At 51.2% G+C, this 17,493-nt stretch overlaps 2 protein-coding genes and 1 pseudogene across 6 annotated transcripts in view; 2 read left to right on the forward strand and 1 right to left on the reverse strand.

Moving 5' to 3' along the window:
* SLC45A4 (solute carrier family 45 member 4) overlaps window positions 1-6,272 on the forward strand; it is a 98,350-nt gene extending 92,078 nt beyond the window's left edge. For all 3 annotated transcript variants that reach the window (XM_030937619.1, XM_030937621.1, XM_030937620.1), the window contains one exon: window positions 880-6,272. In XM_030937619.1, coding sequence (XP_030793479.1) covers window positions 880-1,245 — 366 coding nt within the window. In that variant the 3' untranslated portion in view covers window positions 1,246-6,272. The remainder of the gene's footprint in view (window positions 1-879) is intronic.
* LOC104679754 lies at window positions 5,288-6,280 on the forward strand (annotated as a pseudogene). Its single transcript, XR_750366.2, has one exon. The product of XR_750366.2 is annotated as an uncharacterized LOC104679754 (transcript).
* A 9,820-nt stretch (window positions 6,281-16,100) lies between these two features.
* Window positions 16,101-17,493, reverse strand: part of DENND3 (DENN domain containing 3) — a 69,171-nt gene continuing 67,778 nt past the window's right edge. For both annotated transcript variants that reach the window (XM_010385458.2, XM_030937616.1), the window contains exon 23: window positions 16,101-16,320. In XM_010385458.2, coding sequence (XP_010383760.2) covers window positions 16,120-16,320 — 201 coding nt within the window. In that variant the 3' untranslated portion in view covers window positions 16,101-16,119. The remainder of the gene's footprint in view (window positions 16,321-17,493) is intronic.

A 17,493-nucleotide genomic window follows, 5' to 3' on the forward strand; every position in this document is an offset into this window, starting at 1 on the left:
ACTGAGTTCCAGTGTGATTCCTTAATGGCTAGAGAACATACCCCATGTGACTGCAGCCTTACAGCTAGCTGAGGCTTCCTTTGCAGCCCAGCACATCACGCATGTTGGTAAATGTTCCGTGTGCGCTTGGAAAGAATGTGGGTCCTGCATCTAGTGCCCCATCTCTGTCAGTGAGGTCAGCCTTGACATTGCTTAGCTCTTCTCTTCTCTTATTGCTTTTGTCTGTGTTATGAAAGGTGTATTACAATCTCTCACTGTGATTATGGTACACACATTTAGAGCTGCTTTAAAAGTTGTTTTAGCTTCTTAATGGACTGACCTTTTTTCCCACTGTCTCTAGGAAAAAGCCTCTGCGGAGATGCTGTCTAATCGTAGTAATAGATGTACAGCAGCTTTCTTTTGTATGTTTGCGCAAGAAGCACAAGTGAAACTGCTCACTCTTTTCCATGGGTCCAGCCTCTTTGTTGCACGTGGCCACCTGCAGTTATACTTTGGGAGGCATCAACCTGGGCTCACGGGACCCCTCACCCCTCAGCCCCTGCTGGAGACCACCAGGGCGAGGGGGAGCCCGCCTGGTGGAGCGTGGCCCTGCCACCTCTCCTTGAGACTCGAGGCCAGGTTCCTGGGAAGCCCACGTCCCGACTGGATTGACAGAGCTGCTTCCACGCCTGCCCTCTCCTTGACCTAGAACTTCCCACCTCTCCCGCCTGCAGTGCTGGGCAGGAGTTGGGGGCTGAGGGTGCTCAGGCAGGAGTGGTTGCCAAGAGACTCGGTGGAAGACAGGTCGTGTTTCCAGGCTTCTGGGTTAATACAGTTTTGAAGTGCTGGTGGGAGCTACCTTCTCCAGCCACTCACCGCCTTATGTTTCCTCTCTTGCAGTATGTCCACCACAGCCCCGGGAACTCCAAGCGAGGGTTTGGCATAGATTGCGCCATCCTGTCCTGCCAAGTGTACATCTCACAGATCCTGGTGGCCTCCGCTCTCGGGGGCGTGGTCGACGCAGTGGGGACTGTCCGCGTCATCCCCATGGTGGCCTCTGTGGGCTCTTTCCTGGGCTTCCTGACGGCCACATTCCTGGTGATCTATCCTGACGTGTCAGAGGCGGCCAAGGAGGAGCAGAAAGGCCTGTCTTCCCAGTTGGCCAGCGAAGGCGGGGCTGGTGGGAGCAGCGAAAAGCCCACCGTGCTAAAGCTCACGCGGAAGGAGGGCCTGCAGGGACTGGTGGAGACGGAGTCCATGGTCTGAGCTACACTCCCGTTTACACACATTCCACCGGGCGGGCGGGCGGGCGGGTGGGCGGGTGGGTGGTGGGGCCAGGCCACAGGCGGGAGCAGAGACACCGCGGAACCCTGCAGCTGCTGTGGCAGACCCGGCAGTGCGGGCCAGAGCCCCTCCGCCCCCATAGCCACAATTCAGTAGTCATAGCGTAGGTTTGAGCTACTAGGCAAAAATACCACACTAACCACTTTTTCGATAATTAAAAAAATCATTTGAAATTTTTTTTAATTGAAAAAGATCTTTTAATTTCAGCTCTTCTATTCTGCAGGTATATTATTCTGCATGTTTTTAAATTATGTAAAACATTTATATAGACAATTTAGAAAAAATAAGATTTTGCATTTCTAAAATTATAATTGAAAACAAAATCTGACATTCTCTGCTACGTCTTACCTGAATGCTTCAGATAATGGTAGTGTAGCCAGTGACTAAAGTATTTTTTACCAAATTTCCTCTCTGTAGACGCCTGCAGGTATTGACGTCTGTCAGATCTCGTCATGTTGGCTGGTGCCGCAGCTGTTGGAGAGTCTTTTTCTTTATGATTATTTTAGAAAAAAAATTTTCTTTTCCGCAATGTGGTTTTCTTAGAAGAACAACATGTCTTTTCCTCAGCGAGTTTGACACATTGTGCCCAGGGCAGCCCTGTCCTTGGGCAGCGGCTGCACACCAAAGCTGGGAGGAGGCTGGTCCGGGAGGCCTGGGCAGAAGACAGTGATTTGCAGGGGCGGCTCCCAGACACCGTGCCCAGGGATGGGCTGGGCACCACCTGGGGGCGGAGCGTGAGCTCCAGACGGGCTCCTGCGTGTGCATGCGAGTGTGTCTGCGCCCAGCCACGTGTGCGTGTGAGTGTCTGCGCCCAGCCACGTGACGCCGCTGGTCCCATCTGAAGGACTCTCCTAGGAGGCCAGGTTGCCCCTCCAGACCCCTCCCAACATCAGGGGAAGGAAACGTTGACTTTCACTGCACTTGGATGCATCTCTAAACCATTTGCTGGGGGTTCCTGAGAGCAGAGCTCCCGGTGGGCCCTGCCTCCCCCGCCGCAAGGCTACCTCGGGCGTGTGGATGTGCGAGGGCCTCCCCGCTTGTTAAGGGGACATGCGTGCTGGAACCTGTCAGAACTCCATGCCTTCCTCGCCTGCTTACCTGTTCGACGCTGGAATCAGGACAGGTGCAAAGGGAAGCATACGTCTGGGACAGCGAAGGCCCGTGTCACTGGAGGATTCCACACAGTCGTTCTGGTTTCAGCAAATAAGCAAAACTCGGGCAAGTACTGCAGCTATTTGGAAATGTTTTCCAAACCAGTCTCTTTAGAAGTAAGCCGTTTCTGCTCTTCTGATTTGAAACGGTCAGTGTACGCTTACTGAGATCAGGAGACGGAGGCTCCGCACATCACACGGATAAAGTCAGACAATTGTAATACTTTTGCTGCCTCAAGTTGTTTTTTAAATAAAGTACTTTGAAATGCATGAGAATCATGCTGCAATATAATCATTCTAGAGCAAATATATATATACACACATATATATATTTGAAGATGAAGCTAAAGCAGTTTTTGAATAAATTACTTGAATTTTCTGTGTATTTAAAGGAACGACTGTTTAATGTACTTGATGGGCCTCTGGTCTTGCCATGTCTCCTGCCGCTGGTGGCACTTTGTAGATTGTGTGTGTCCGGGCGGCAGTTGGGTGCCTGCTCACGCGTGGTGTGTCCACCAGGCCACGGTGTCCCAGGACCGCAGAGGACTGACTTCAAGACTGCAAGAACATTTTCTGTATGTGTGGAAACTTGAGAATGGTCTTGTGAATCTCGTGCTTGGACAGGGCGAGTCCGACTACTGAAAGTGCTGCCAGCTTTGCTGCGAGCCCTCCGGCCAGCAGGAGCCCCGTGGGCTGGGCACTGTGGCCTTCTTCTCTGGGGGGCGGCACCCCGGCTTTCTCACCTCAGCCAGGCGTCTGTGGCAGCTCACTCTATGCAACTTGATCCTCTAGTGGCTTTAAGACTGTAGGTCCCCTCTCTGAGACCTGGCTGTGCTTGTCAGGACCTCAAGGCGCAGCCCCCATCTTAGCTGGTTTCTCCAGCTTCTCATCCTGACGACTGTAAGACAGATGGAGGCAAGAGAGCAGCAGATATGGGGTGGCAGTGGCCTGACCCAAATCAAGATCCGACCCAAACCACATCAAACATGCGTTCAGCCGGGGGCCACCCCTTGCCCAAGGCTTCCCACCCTCATCTGAAGGCCCAGGGACCGGATCCAGGGCTCACCAAAGCCGATTCCTCGCCAGCTGGGAGTGCAGAAGTCTCAGGGCCTGGCTGCAACTTGAGTTTTAGGAGGAAGAGGGGCTTCGCAACCCCCGTCTGAACAGTGTGTGAACCCTTAAGATCCCAGCCTCGACTAATCTGAAGTAAGGATAACAAAGGCCATTCAGTGCCCTGCGCATGACCTTGCCACAGTCGCTGTCAGAGTATGAACGCACCGGAAGCCAGGGCCAGCCAGGGACAGGCGTGACTGTCAGGTGCTCCTCGGTGACAGGAGTCAGTGGCCACACACTTTGTAGACTCGTGAAGTTATCAGCCCTTCAGGTGTTTGCAAGCAAAGCTCTTCTTAGTGTGCAGGTCAGTGTGTGGACCCCAAATGAGGGCACTGCGGGGGCTGGGGTCCGGGGTCAGTAGAGTCGGTTTCTGGAGCTGCCTTCCTGGGAGGCAGGCACGGGTGACCAGGGCCCTCGCAGTGCGTGTGGGCCCGGCCTGGGCACAGCAAGGACCAGATCGCCACATCCTTTAGCCTCAACCCCTCCCTTGCACTGAGATTATTTCCAGATTGCACTCACTTGAAACTGTCCGTGTCGTCACCTTGTGTCTTAAGGGAAGCCGAGAAGGGCAGGCGGGCAGGCTGTCTTGTCTGCAAAGCGCCATTGTGCCCGCAGCTTGCGTTGGTCAGGCTGCAGCTCAGGTGTCTGTGGCTTCTAACCTTGTACCTCAGATAGATGCAGTACCAAGGCGGGGCTGGGGACACTGGTCAGTGTCAAAGGGGAGGTGCTCTGGCCAGCAGCCTTGCCCCAGAGGAAGAGGAGGCCGTGCAGGTGCCCCTTGGGGAAGGTGGCCAGCTATCCAGTGCTGAGGACGCAACTGGAGTATGGCTCATGGCACCCTTGGGGTTTGGGCTGTACAGGCTGGTGTCCCAGGTGCCTCTGCACGCTGGCTGGAGTGTCAGGCAGGGTGTCGGTGGGTCGAGTCTTGTGTGATGCGCACAGACCAGTTACCAAACTAGGAGAACATTGGTCTCGTTTGTGGTGGTTTTGTTGCCTATACAAGTCAGCTAAGTAAAGAATCTTTTAACGAGCTTCCCCTTGACACACGGCAGAAGTTTCCAGGTGCAGGAATGCGAGCGGGTGGGAAGGGGCAGAGGCTGTGAGCTCCCAGCTGGGCCGGTCTTCCTGTGACCCCTTTCCCAGGTCTGTCGACAGACTGCATCATGACGTTCCCAAAGAGCTAGCTTTGGAGTGCTGTTTTTCTCACTCCCAGGCAGGGGTCTTAGCTGGAATCATCCGACCTGCCACTGAGCATGCCAGCGCTGTGTGCTGTCTCTTGGACACCTGCCCTTGAAAACCTCAGGCCCCGGGGAGAAGCACTCCGTCCAGTCCTGTCCCCTGGGGGGAGGCCCTCCTCAGATGGTCAGTGGCTTCCAACAGCCCTCAGGAGTGTTTCCTGAAGGCCCCAGGTGTGGAGGACTTGGTCTGTGACCGTCTAGAACCCCAGAGCTGAACAGGAAGCTGTCCTTGCAGCAACAAGAGGGGTGGAAGGGGTGCTGCGGGCTGCCCTCGGCTCTCCCACCTCTGGGGCGGTGATGTTCAGGTGACATGTTTGAAAAATACTCTCAAAGATACCAACTCTTCCCTTCTATGGCTAATGGTTTGTGCAGCCACCAGCAATGGCGGCCCCTATTAAAGACCCAGTTTGTAAAACACCAAATATTGCTGCCCACACTAGACATTAACTGGCTTCAGAAAAGATGGACACCTTTTCCCACGCTGTGTCACTTCTGCCTCAACTTTGGTCCAGCTTTAGCCACTACACAGCGTGGGAGGGACTGCTGCTGCGGAATCAGCCTCATCTGTCCCTCCGCCTCCCACCAGCACATGCCGCTTCTGAGAGACACCAGCTCCCTGCCTCCAAGCCTAGTACCACAGGCCTGTCATGAGGGACCTCCGCTTCCGAGAGCTCCTGGCGCGGGGGGTTCTGCCCTTCACCACCGGGGAGAGGTGTCAGTTTAGTGCCGGGTTGAAAAAGCCTGTGCACACAGCATGTTGGGGACCCAGCCTAAAGTTCTTGTCACCTCCTCATGCCAAGCCAGCCATCACTCTCCGGCCAGATCCCCCAAACCTCAAGGTGGCCCCTTGACCAGCCCCCTCCTTGGGGCCTCCAGGAGGACTGAGCACCCTTCCCAGCGGCGTCCTCTTGCCCTCCACAGGGCTGCCAGGGGCACGTCGCAGGGGCACCGTGGACTGAAACCAGCCCCTGGTGACAGAACGACCTGTTTGTTGGAAATGCTTCGTTGCCAGAGGAACTCCCCAGGCATCTCGGAATGAAACTATTTAGTTCCATTGTGAACTGGCCACAGGACAGCTTTTTATCAACTTATTAAGTTGGAGCACTATAATAGCTCTTGCTGATTTAGCAATGGTGTAAGTGTGTGTTAAACACATAATGTTACATTTTATGAGGAGGTCGTAAGGAAGGGTCGTATCACTCATGACTCTTTTCTATTAGTTGGGTAACAGTGGCCTCAGGTTTGTGTCTGTGTGTACACAGAGCCCTTGGGTTCTGCTCTGTTTCTTCGCCAGGTGAATGTTTGTAGCATGCGCTGCTGTCCGCGCCCCTCTGTCTTGCACAGGGTTCAGCTGTGCAGCGCCCTGAATTCTTCCATGCACAGAGAACCTCCTTGCGTCTGTTTCTCTGTTCCTCTGTGGCTGACTCAATAAACTTTTTCCCTCTGACATGATGATGTGGGTGTGTCTGTCACTTCTTTGTGGTCTCCTGCCTTCTGCCTTCCTGGAGCCTAGTGGGTCTAGTGGGCTGAGGCCTGCGGAGGGGAGCCGGGCCCAAGTATGAGAGCATTTGTTCCCCAGAGGCCCTGTCAGCTTGCAAGCCTGGGGCCTGTCCCTGCAACCTATGCACAGGCCCCCTCAGCCGTAGCCCCTCCATGGGGGCTCCTTGTGCCTGGAGGTGTGAGGAGTCTTGGCTCAGGCGGGGTTGAGGCCTAGGCCTTCTGCAGGTCTGTTGTGGAGTCAGGGTGGGGCCCGCGGTCTACCTCTGCTGAAGGGTTCCTGACTGTCCCTGAAGCCAGTGTCTTGAGGAGGCAGCCTGCTTGCTGTTGCTGCCAGCAGGAGTGGCCATGCTGGGCTGAGGACGGGGCGGCCCGGTGTGTGCACCTGGCTTTGGCACCCCAGGGGACATAACGGGGTCCGGGGGGTGCTGGAAGAGCGCTCCATTGACCTTCCTACAGGCGGAGTGAGTCATCTCTGTCCTCTGGCACCTCACTGAGGGTTGTGGCTGGCAGTTGGCAGTGAAGGAAATGAAAGGGAGGGGACTTGCCCCAGGTTACCCGGCAGCTGGGGTTTGAATCCGGAAGCGAGTTTTCTTCAATGGCTCTTCTGATTTGTGGGGCATGGAAGGGGTCCCAGCAGGGTGGGGGTGTGGGGTAGAAGGGATCTGCTCAGGCTAGGGAGAAAGGGAGGAGGGACTTTGATAGTTGGGGGGTGTCACCCCAGGGCTCCTGGATGGGACCTGTGCAGTTGGGGGCCCACGGAAGCCAGGAGCCTCCGGACCTGGGGACAAGTCCCGGCTGGGCCACTCTGGCGCTGTTACCTGGGCGCCCTGCTGCAAAACGCAGGCTGATCGCCCTGTCGTGGGGACTAACGGGATGGCCGCGGTCCTTCGGCCAGATGGGAGTGGGGCGGAGAGCCAAGGCCGCCCAGACTCCGCAGCCAAGACCCCATTTGCCCTCTGGGACTCTGCTTGTCCTCTGGGACTCCGCTTGCCCTCTGGGACTTTGCCCGGGGCACAGCGTCCCCCGTCGTCCTCCTCCCGGTACGCGCAGCCCCGCCCTATCCCGCCCCGCGTCCCTGGCAGGGAGGGGCCGCGGAAGCCTCCGCCCACCATGGCACGCCCCGCGCCCCCAGAAGTGGGGCTGGGCTTTGGGAACATAGGTGGAGGGCGGCAGGACCCAAAATCCAGGCGCTCCCCTCCCAGGTGGAGGAGGCAGCCAGCGAGAACAGCTTCCTGCAGGGGACGCCCGGCCACCGCCCCGCTGTGGCCACGGAGACGCTCCCCGCCGGGGCGGGCCTGGAGCAGTGGGAGCCGGAGACACCGGGAGCCCCGCACCCCTGTGGCCGCCCGGGGCCAGTGCCTGTGGGCAGGGAGGTGGGCTAGGCACCCCACGAGCACCCCCGCCCGCAGGTCATGGGCGGCCAAGACGGCGGGGCAGGGGCCAGGGGCGTGTGTCTCCGCCCGCCTAGCTGCCTCACCTGGCGCGGGTGCCTGGCCCGCCTGAGCGAACACCAGACCTGCACCCCGCCAACGCGCCCCCGAGCGACCAGGCTAGGAGCGGACGCCCGGCGCTGCGCCCCTTTCCTGGCCTTTCTCCAGGATGCTCACCAAGGATGAGCCCTGTGTGCCCAACGGCCATCACAGGGCAAGAAGAAGTCGCCAAGACAGAGAGTCAGTGCCCCAGGCCTCCCAACCCGCAGTCTTTTTGTGTGTGTGTGTTTGTTTTTGAGACGGAGTCTCACTTTGTCGCCCGGGCTGGAGCGCAATGGTACAATCTCAGGTCACTGCAACCTCCGCCTCCCAGGTTCAAGCGATTCTCCCGCCTCAGCCTCCCAGGTAGCTGGGATTACTGGCGCCCGCACCCGGCTAGTTTTTGTACGTTTAGTAGAGATGGGGTTTCACCATATTGACCAGGCTGGGCTCGAACTCCTGACCTCAAATGATCCGCTGGCCTCAACACTTGGTCTCCCAAAGTGCTGGGATTACAGGCGTGAGGCACTGCGCCTGGCCAGTCTTCACATCTTTCTTTGTCTCCACACTACTGTTAATTTTTTTTTTTTTTAAACGAAATTTGGACCACTATGCAGAGTTTTGCAATCTACGTTTTTTATTGTTTAGCAAAATATCTTAAACTTTCCTTGTTCCTGCATGTAGACCAACTGCATTCTTTAATAGCTGTTCGCATTCCAGGGTATGACTTCTTTCTTTTTTCTTTTTTTTCTTCGAAACAAGGTCTCCCTCTGTTGCCCAGGCTGGAGTGCCCAAGCTTGATCATGGCTCACTGAAGCATCCTGGGCTCTGGCCATCTTCCTGCCTCAGCCTCCTGAGTAGCTGGGACTGAAGGTGCACACCACCATGCCCTGCTAATTTTTTTTTTTTTTTTTTTTTTTGGTAGAAATAGGGTTTCCCTATGTTGCCTGGGCTGGTCGTGAACTCCTGGGCTCAAGCAGTCCTCCTGCCTTGCTCGGCCTCCCAAAGTTCTGGGATTACAGGTATGAGCCACTGTGCCCGGTCTTGTTTGCCCATTTTTAAATTGAGCTGTTCATCTTGTTATTGATTTGTAAAAACTCTTTATATATTTGGATAAAAATTATTTGTCAGATGCAGTATTGCAAATATTTTCTTTTTTCCTTAATATTTTGATAAAGTCTAATTTATCAATTTTTTCTTTAGTGTTTAGCTTTTTTTGTGTGTGCTCTCTAGAAAAATCTTTGCACCAAGGTGGCAAAGATATGCTTGTTTCTAGAGCTTCTAGCTTTACAGTTAGGTCAGTGAGCCACCTTGAGTTAAATTATGTGTAGTGAGGTAAGTGTTGAGCTGCTTCCCTTTTCCATAAATTTATCCAGTCATTGCAGCACCATTTGCTGAGCAGACTTTCATTACTGAATTGTCTTGGAATTTCTGTTTTGTACAGTCAACTGACTTTATGCTTGTGCATCTAGACCTTACATTTTGTTCCATTGGTTTAATTATCTATATTTATGTCAAATCCTACCCTATTTTAATTACTATAGCTTTTTAGTAAAGCATAAAGGTATACGAGTCCTCTAGCTTGAGCCATCCCACCTGGCTTGATCTTCTTTTTGAAGGTTATCTTAAATATTCTACTTTGCATTTCCATATATATTATAATCAAATTCTCAACTTCTTTTTTAAAAATTATGTTAGCATTTTGATTGGGATTAAATTGAATCTATCAGGTCAATTTGGACATAACTAACATCTTTAAAATATTTAATCTCCCAGTCCATGAAAATGGTATATCTTTTATTTTGGTCTTTAACATTTTCTCTGAGCAATGTTTTTGAGTTTTCAGTGTTTTATATCATTCATTAAATTTATTTCTACTGAATGTGTTCTTTTATGCTACTGTATTTTAAAAGTTTACAAGTTGTTTTCTGTTAGAATATAGTAATGCAATGATTGTATATTGACCTTGTATCCAGTACCTTATAGAAAAAAACTAGAAAAATATTCTAGTTTTTAAAATAGATTCTTTAGGATTTATATAAATGGTCTTGCTGTCTTCTAATAAAGACGGCTTTGCCTCTTCCAGTACAATCATCTTTTTTTTTCCCCTCAATGTTCTGCTGAACCAGTACAATCTTTATGCCTTTTTTCCCCCTATTGCCCTGGTTAGAATCTCTAGTACAATGTTAATAGTAAGGGGGAAAGTGAGTATCCCTGCCTTGTTCCCATTCTTAGGGGGAAGGCAATTAGTCTTTCACCATTAAGTATGATGCTTGTTGTGGGTTTCTTCTAAATGCCCTTTATCAATTTGAGGAAGTTCCCTTTTTCTGTGTCTATCGAGATGATCGTTATGGCTCTTCTCCATTGTTCTACTGATATGTTAAGTTATATTGGTTGAATTTTGAATGTTAAATTCACCTTGCATTTTGCAACCTCACTTGGTCATGATACATTAACCTTTAAAAATATTGTTGGCTGGGTGCGGTGGCTCACGCCTGTAATCCCAGCACTTTGGGAGGCCGAGGTGGGCGGATCACAAGGTCAGGAGATCGAGACCACGGTGAAACCCTGTCTCTACTAAAAATACAAAAAAAAAGCCGGGCGAGGTGGCGGGCGCCTGTAGTCCCAGCTACTCGGGAGGCTGAGGCAGGAGAATGGCGGGAACCCGGGAGGCAGAGCTTGCAGTGAGCCGAGATCGTGCCACTGCACTCCAGCCTGGGCGACAGAGCAAGACTCCGTCCCAAAAAATAAATAAATAAAATATTGCTGGATTCAATCTGCTAATATTTTGTTTAAGAATGTTGCATCTGTGGTTTTTGTTTTGTTTTGTTTTGTTTTGAGACAGAGTTTCACTCTTGTTGCCCACGCTGGAGTGCAATGGCACAATCTTAGCTCACCGCAACCTCTGCCTCCCAGGTTCAAGCAGTTCTCCTGCCTCAGCCTCCCGAGTAGCTGGGATTACAGGCACCCACCACCACGCCCGGCTAATTTTTTTTTGTATTTTTAGTAGAGATGGGGCTTCTCCATGTTGGTCAGGCTGGTCTCAAACTCCTAACCTCAGGTGATCTGCCCACCTCGGCCTCCCAAAGTGCTGGGATTACAGGCGTGAGCCACCGTGTCCGGCCCTTTTTTTGTTGTTAATTGAAGTTTTTGAGGAACAGGTGGTGGTTGGTTACATGGATAAGTTCCTTGGCGGCGATTTGAGATTTTTGTGTACCATCACCCAAGCAGTGTACGCTGTACCCAATGTGTAATCTTTCATCCCTTGCCCCTGTCTCACCCTTCCCCTCTGAGTCCCTAAAGTCCATTGTATCATTCTCATGCCTTTGCATCCTCATAGCTTAGCTCCCACATATCAGTGAGAACATATGATGTTCTCCATTCTTAGAATAACGATCTCCAATTCTATCCAGGTTGCTGTGGATACCATTACTTCATTCCTTTTTATGGCTGAGTAGTATTCCATGATGTAAATACACCACATAATCCACTCGCTGATTGATGGGCATTTGGGCTAGTTCCATATTTTTGCAACTGCGAATTGTGCCGCTATAAATATGCACATGCAAGTGACTTTTTCATATCATGACTTATTTTCCTCTGGGTAGATACCCAAGGAATTTTGCATCTATATTTCTGATGGAAATTGATCTATAATTGTATTTTCCTTTAAGATCTTTGTCAACTATAGGTTCATGCTGGTCTCCTAACATGAGTTTGGAAGCGTTCTCTCCTCTTCTATTCTTCTGAAAGGGTTTCTGTAAATTCTATTATACCGTACTTAAGGGTTTATTAGAATTAACTAGTGAAAGCGATTGAGCCTAGAGAGCTCGTCTTTCTGGGAGATTTTTGACTACAAACCAATTGCCTTTATAGACGTAAGACTCCTCAGATTTTATTCCTCTTTGTGTTGGTTTCATAAAGTTGTTTTTAAGAAATTTGCGTATTTTATCTAAACTAGCTGTTCATAATATCTTTGTGACGTATGTAAGATCTGCATCGCATTTCATTCCTGACATTGGAGTGAAATTTGTGCGCGGGTGTGTTTTTCTTGATCAGCCTTGATAGGGGTTATCAATTAGAGAACCCACTTTTGCCTTTGCTGATTGTGTTCCCTTTCATTGAGTTTTGGTCTTTACTATTACCTTCCTTTACTTATTTTATTAATATGCATTTATTTTCTACATTATGATTAAAATTTAGATAGCTGATTTGAAACCTTTCTGCTAATAGAGGCATTTAAAGTTATAATTGTTCTCCTTAGCTACATCTCATACATTTTGGTTTTTAATTTTCTTTAAAAATGAAGAGAGAGCATCTCCCTGTGTTGCCCAGGCTGGTCTCGAACTCCTGGGCTCAAGGGATCCTCCTGCCTTGGTCTCCCAAAGTGCTAGGATTACAGGCGCGCGCCGCCATGCCTGGCCTGCACCCCACACATTCTGATATACTGTGTTTCCACCATCGTTCAGTTCAAAATATTTTCTAATTTCCTTGTGTTTCTTCTTTGACTGATGGGTTATTTTGAAGTATGTTGTTTAATTTCCCAACAAAATTTTAATTTTGGGATTTTTAGGCATATTATCACTGTTGATATCCCATTCCATTTCTGTGTGGTCAGAGAACATAGTCTATAATATTTAAGTCTTCAAATTTATTTTATAGCCCAGCATGTGATCCAGCTTGATCCCAGCATATGATGCAGCCTGATGAATGTTCCCTGTGCACATGAAAAGAATGGATATTCTTCTGTTGTTGGCTGTAGTATTCTATGTCAGGTCAGGCTGGTTGACAGTGTTGCTAAATCTATATCCTTGCTCATTTTTTATTTACTTTTTCTATCAATTTCTGAAAGAAGAGTGTTAAAATCTCTATGATTATGGATTTTGTCTATTTTCTCCTATAGTTCTACCGTGCTTGCTTCATAACTCTTAAATCTCTATTATTAGTTCATTCATCTTCTTGATGAATTGACATTATTATTATTACGCTCTCCCTGTTTGTTTCTTGTAGTATACCATGAAGTATGTTTTGTCTGATAGTAATATAACCATACCAGCTTTTTAATACTTACTGTTGGCATAGTAAAACTTTTTCTTTGTTTTCAGACAGGGTCTCACTCTGTCACCCAGGCTGAGTGCAGTGACATGATCACAGTTCACTGCAGCATTGACCTCCCAGGCTCAAGCGATCCTCCCACCTCAGCCCCGTGAGTAGCTGGGCCTACAGGTCCACACCACCACATCTGGCTAATTTTTTAAAGTTTGTATAGAGATGGGGGTCTCACTGTGTTGCCCAGGCTGGTCCTGAATTCCTGGGCCCAAGTGATCCTCCTGCCTCAGCTTCCCAAAGTGGTAAGATTATAGGTGTGAGCCACCACATCCAGCCTAAAACTTTTTTCATCCTTCTACTCTTACCTCATTTGTGTTTTTATGTTTCAAGTTAGTCACTTGTAGACAACTTATAGTTGGATTTCCTTTTAGATCTAGTTTGACAGCCTCTGCCTTTTAATTGGAGTGTTGCATCCATTTACACTTAATGTAATTATCAATATGGTTAGGTGGAAGTCTACCATCTTGCTACTTATTTTCTACTTGACACATCTGGCTTTTTGTTCCACTGTCACTGCTTTCCTGTCTTTTTTGGTAACTCTTTTTTAATATTTAATTTTGTAGCCATCCCTGTGGGAATGTCAGTGAAGCTCAGGCCCCACTACCTGCACCATTGTCCTACTCCATCTCCTTTGAGCCTCCTGTCAACCTCTGCACACAAGGCCTCAGCCCCTAGCTCCGGATGCCCACCACTAGACCCAGCAGAACCGTAGCAGTGGTTTGCTGGCCCAGCACCTAGAGCCGCAGAATACGCCCCCTTGGCCCTCAGGGAAAGATGCAGAGCTAGTGCGACTTACTCTTCTCCACCACCAAAGTAAGGTGAGTTTACCCCCTCCCTCATCCCAGGATCCTCCCTGAATGGGCCAGGGGCTGCTGCTAACACATCTCAGGACCGCCAGCCTCAGCCCCTCCCAGTGCCTTGTTAAAGGTGAGAGCACTGGAGGAAAGAAAGGCTGCACGCCAGGGCAAGAGCAGCTTCTGAGGGCCTCTCGAAGGCCAGCCCTGCCTTCTTGGAGGGAGGAGTATATGCCCCCAACCTCTGCTTTGTTCTTAGTACTTGGGCCACAGTATCCTGGGTGTAAAATGGGGGCGATTCTCTCCATGCCACAGGGTCCTGAGGGTCATACACAACACTGCCCCTAAAGCCCCTGGCACAGCACCTGACCGGGGCACACGGGCAATACACAGGCAACACACAGGAGCTGGGAGAGTTTCCTGTGGCTGCCAGAACAAACACTGCAAACAGGCGTGGTGGTGGGGCTCATGCACCTGACATTTATTTTCTCACCGTTCTGGAGGCCAGAAGTCTGAGATCCAGGTGCCGGTAGGGCCACCCCCACTCTGAAGGCTCCGGGGGAAGAAGCGTCCTGGTCTCTTCCAGCTCCCCATGGCTCCAGGCTCCTGGGCTTGTGGCTGCATCGCTCCTGCCCCTGCCTCTGTCTTCACGTGGCCTCTCCTTATGTCTTTTCCTCTCCTCCTTAGGACATTTGTCGCTGGATTTAGGGCCCGCCCAGAATCCAGGAGGGGCTCATCTTCAGATCCTTAATTACATCTGCAAAGACCCTTTATCTAGGTAAGGTCAGATTCACAGGTGCCAGGGGTCAGGACATGGACATATGTTTTTGAGGGTGCCATTCAACCCGCAACAGGAGCCATCACTTTCTCATTTCTCCTCCCTTCATGTTTTCACGGGCCCAGCACACAGGCCAGGATGGAGCATTCTTTGAGATGTTCCTGGGAGCTCAGCAACAGACTGGGTGTTCAGTGTGCCCCTGTCGGTCTCCATGTGGGGCCTGCAAGAAGGAACCACCCCCGTTTTACAGGGGATTCAGGGCTTGTGGCCAGATCTGCAGCTAGGCCTGGATCAGGTTCCCATCTGGCCCCAGTGCATCTGCCGTGCCCGTGACCCCAGGCTGTGTCTCTCAGAATCCACCAAGGTTCCAGGGCAGATAACTGCAGAGCTCCTCCCAGTCCTATGCACGCCTCGGCTCACACTGCAGCTCAGCGGCAGCAACGCAGGCGACAGAAGCCAGCTCTGTGTCTGTGAGCCTCTGCCTTGCCTTCTGGGGGATGGCACAGTATCGCTCCAAGACATGCAGACAGCTGCGGACAGCAGAGACAGTGAGGCAACCCTGCCACACTCTCCAGCCATGCCCTCCTCGGCCATGCGGAGAAAGCACCCCTTCATCTGTGCAAGCAATCCTCAAGAAGTAAACAAAATTCACGCACTTTTAATTCAGATGTCACAGTCACATCCAATGCTAAGGGCTGTCCTTTGAATACAGCTGATGTACACACATCTTCCAAGAACAAATCATAGAAATGTTACCAGGTGATTGTCTCTAGAACCTCTGCATCAGTGATGGGGACTTGGGGTAAGCTTTTGGTTGGCGTTGTGAGCAGTGCCAGCACCCTAAAGCAAGCTTTCTTTTCTGTTGTTTGAAATACGGCAGGAGAACTTAAATTCTATTAAAATATTTCTGGGTCAAGAGAAATACTTTTTGCCCCAATTTAATTCAGGTTTCTAAAGCAGAGGCAGGGACGGCATCACAGTCTGTTGAATGAATTCCGGCTCATTTGGGGCCTTTCCATGACAAATCACTCCTAATGGAATCTCTCCGAAGCACAGGGGAAAACATCGAAGGCATCAGAGTGCCCTTTCCATTTCAGTCAACACTGGCCGGGATTCTATTTGCATCACACAGAATCAACATGGAACCCAGGCCTGCCCAGCACATGTTCTCCCCGGCTCACTGTCATGTGCCCAGCCCGGTGTTCCTCGGTGACTCATAAGGACTGGGTGAGTGAATGAATGAAGTTAAGGAAAGGTAAAACCAGAGACGTGAGAGCCACGGGTCACCTGTGACTCGGCCAAGCTGCTGGCTTCAGTGCCAGCCCCTGGTTGTGGATTCCAGAACTTTCTAGGCAACACACAAAGTAACCTCCCAGCAGAGGTTATCACAAACAAGACGCAGCTGCCCGCCTGAGACACACCCCCACAGGAAACGCCCCTGGTGCAGTGTAACCAGGGTGCCCGAAGGCCTGAGAGCAGGTGCATGGCCATGGGTCTTGCAGCTGGCCACACGGTAAGCGGGCTCCACACTGAGCCTGGGCTGCCCTGTCCCGCCACTCCTCCAGGCTTCTGCTCCTGGCGGGCTCTAGGGGGCAGCCCGTCCCCACACATAGGGCAGGTTCCACTCGGCAGGCTCAGCCATGTTTATTCCCCTTTCCAAATGGCGATCTTCCCCTCCTCCCTGCCCGACCCACTCAGCACATATCTGTCCTCGGCCGAGCACAGTGTCCTCACGGTGTCCATGTGCGCCACCAGCTCCTTCTCCACGGTCTTCGTCTCAGCATCAATCACGTAGATTTTCCCCCTGGGTGTTCCCTGCCACAGCCCTCGGCTGCCCACCCAGACCTGCCAGGGAGAAACAGGAGTGGTCAGCGGGGAAAGAAGCCCCTCCCGGGCATGCCAGGGCTTTGCCCGGAATTGACGCGTGTGCCTCCAAATCTACGGCCTTCCTGGAGAGGGCCTCTGCCGCCTGAGGGTCAGGGCCACCTGGCAGGTGCAGAGGACCTTTCTCAGGCTTAGAACTTAATGGCCAAGGGGCCTCTAGGGAACAAGACTGCATTGCGTGCTGGAAAGGTGCTGGGGCTGCATCTTAAGTGTTCTCACCAAACAAAAAACAGTCACCTGTGTGAGGTGACAGATACGGTAATTACCTTGTGATTATTTCACAATGTATATCGAAATATCACCTTGTATACCTTAGATATGTATAATTTTATTTGCCAATTATATCCCGATTAAGTTATGGGGGAAAATGCTAAATGAATTCCCCTCTCCCGCCCCCGCCCCACCATGTCTCAGACTTGCTCGGGGCCTGGAAGTCCAGCTTTCCTTCCAATTTCTCCCTTTGCAGATGAGAATGTCTAGCCTCTGCCTGGCCCAGCCTTGTATTTTGGGAAGAGACAGCCTGTTTCTAGCTGCGCGGGTTCACAGTGGAAGAGGTTAGTTCTGCCCCAGGTGGGACCCGCCCACAGCTCACCCACATCGGAGGGCACTGGCTTCACTTGGAGATCTGGGGCTCAGAACCGATGCTGGAATGGGCTAGGACTTCGGGGGATGCAGTGACGGAGGGGGTGTGTTTTGCATGTGGGACAGATGTGGATTTCGGGGGCCAGAGGGCAGACTCTAATGGGTTGAACAGTGTCCCCCCAAATCCATGTCCTCCCTGAACCTCAGAATGTGAGCTTCTTTGGAAACAGAGTCTGCAGATAGTTCAGATGTGGTTAATCCAGTATGACCAGCATCCCCATAAGAGACACACACACGGAGAGAGAGCGCCGTGTGGCGCAGGCACAGATTAGAGTGCCACGTCCATAGTCAGGGCACGCCAAGGATGGCGGCCACACGAGCGGGTGGCGGAGAGAAGGGCCTGGAGTGCACGCTCCCCCCGAACCCCCGAGGGAAGCAGCTCTGATGACACCTTGGTTTTGGACCTCCAGCATCGAGAACTGTGAGAAAATTAAATTCTGTCATTTGAAGCCATCCAGTTTGGGGGAATGCACTGTGGAGTGCTTGGACCAC

This window comes from Rhinopithecus roxellana, chromosome 9 (genome assembly GCF_007565055.1).
Source record: "Rhinopithecus roxellana isolate Shanxi Qingling chromosome 9, ASM756505v1, whole genome shotgun sequence".
NCBI classification, from domain to species: domain Eukaryota; kingdom Metazoa; phylum Chordata; class Mammalia; order Primates; family Cercopithecidae; genus Rhinopithecus; species Rhinopithecus roxellana.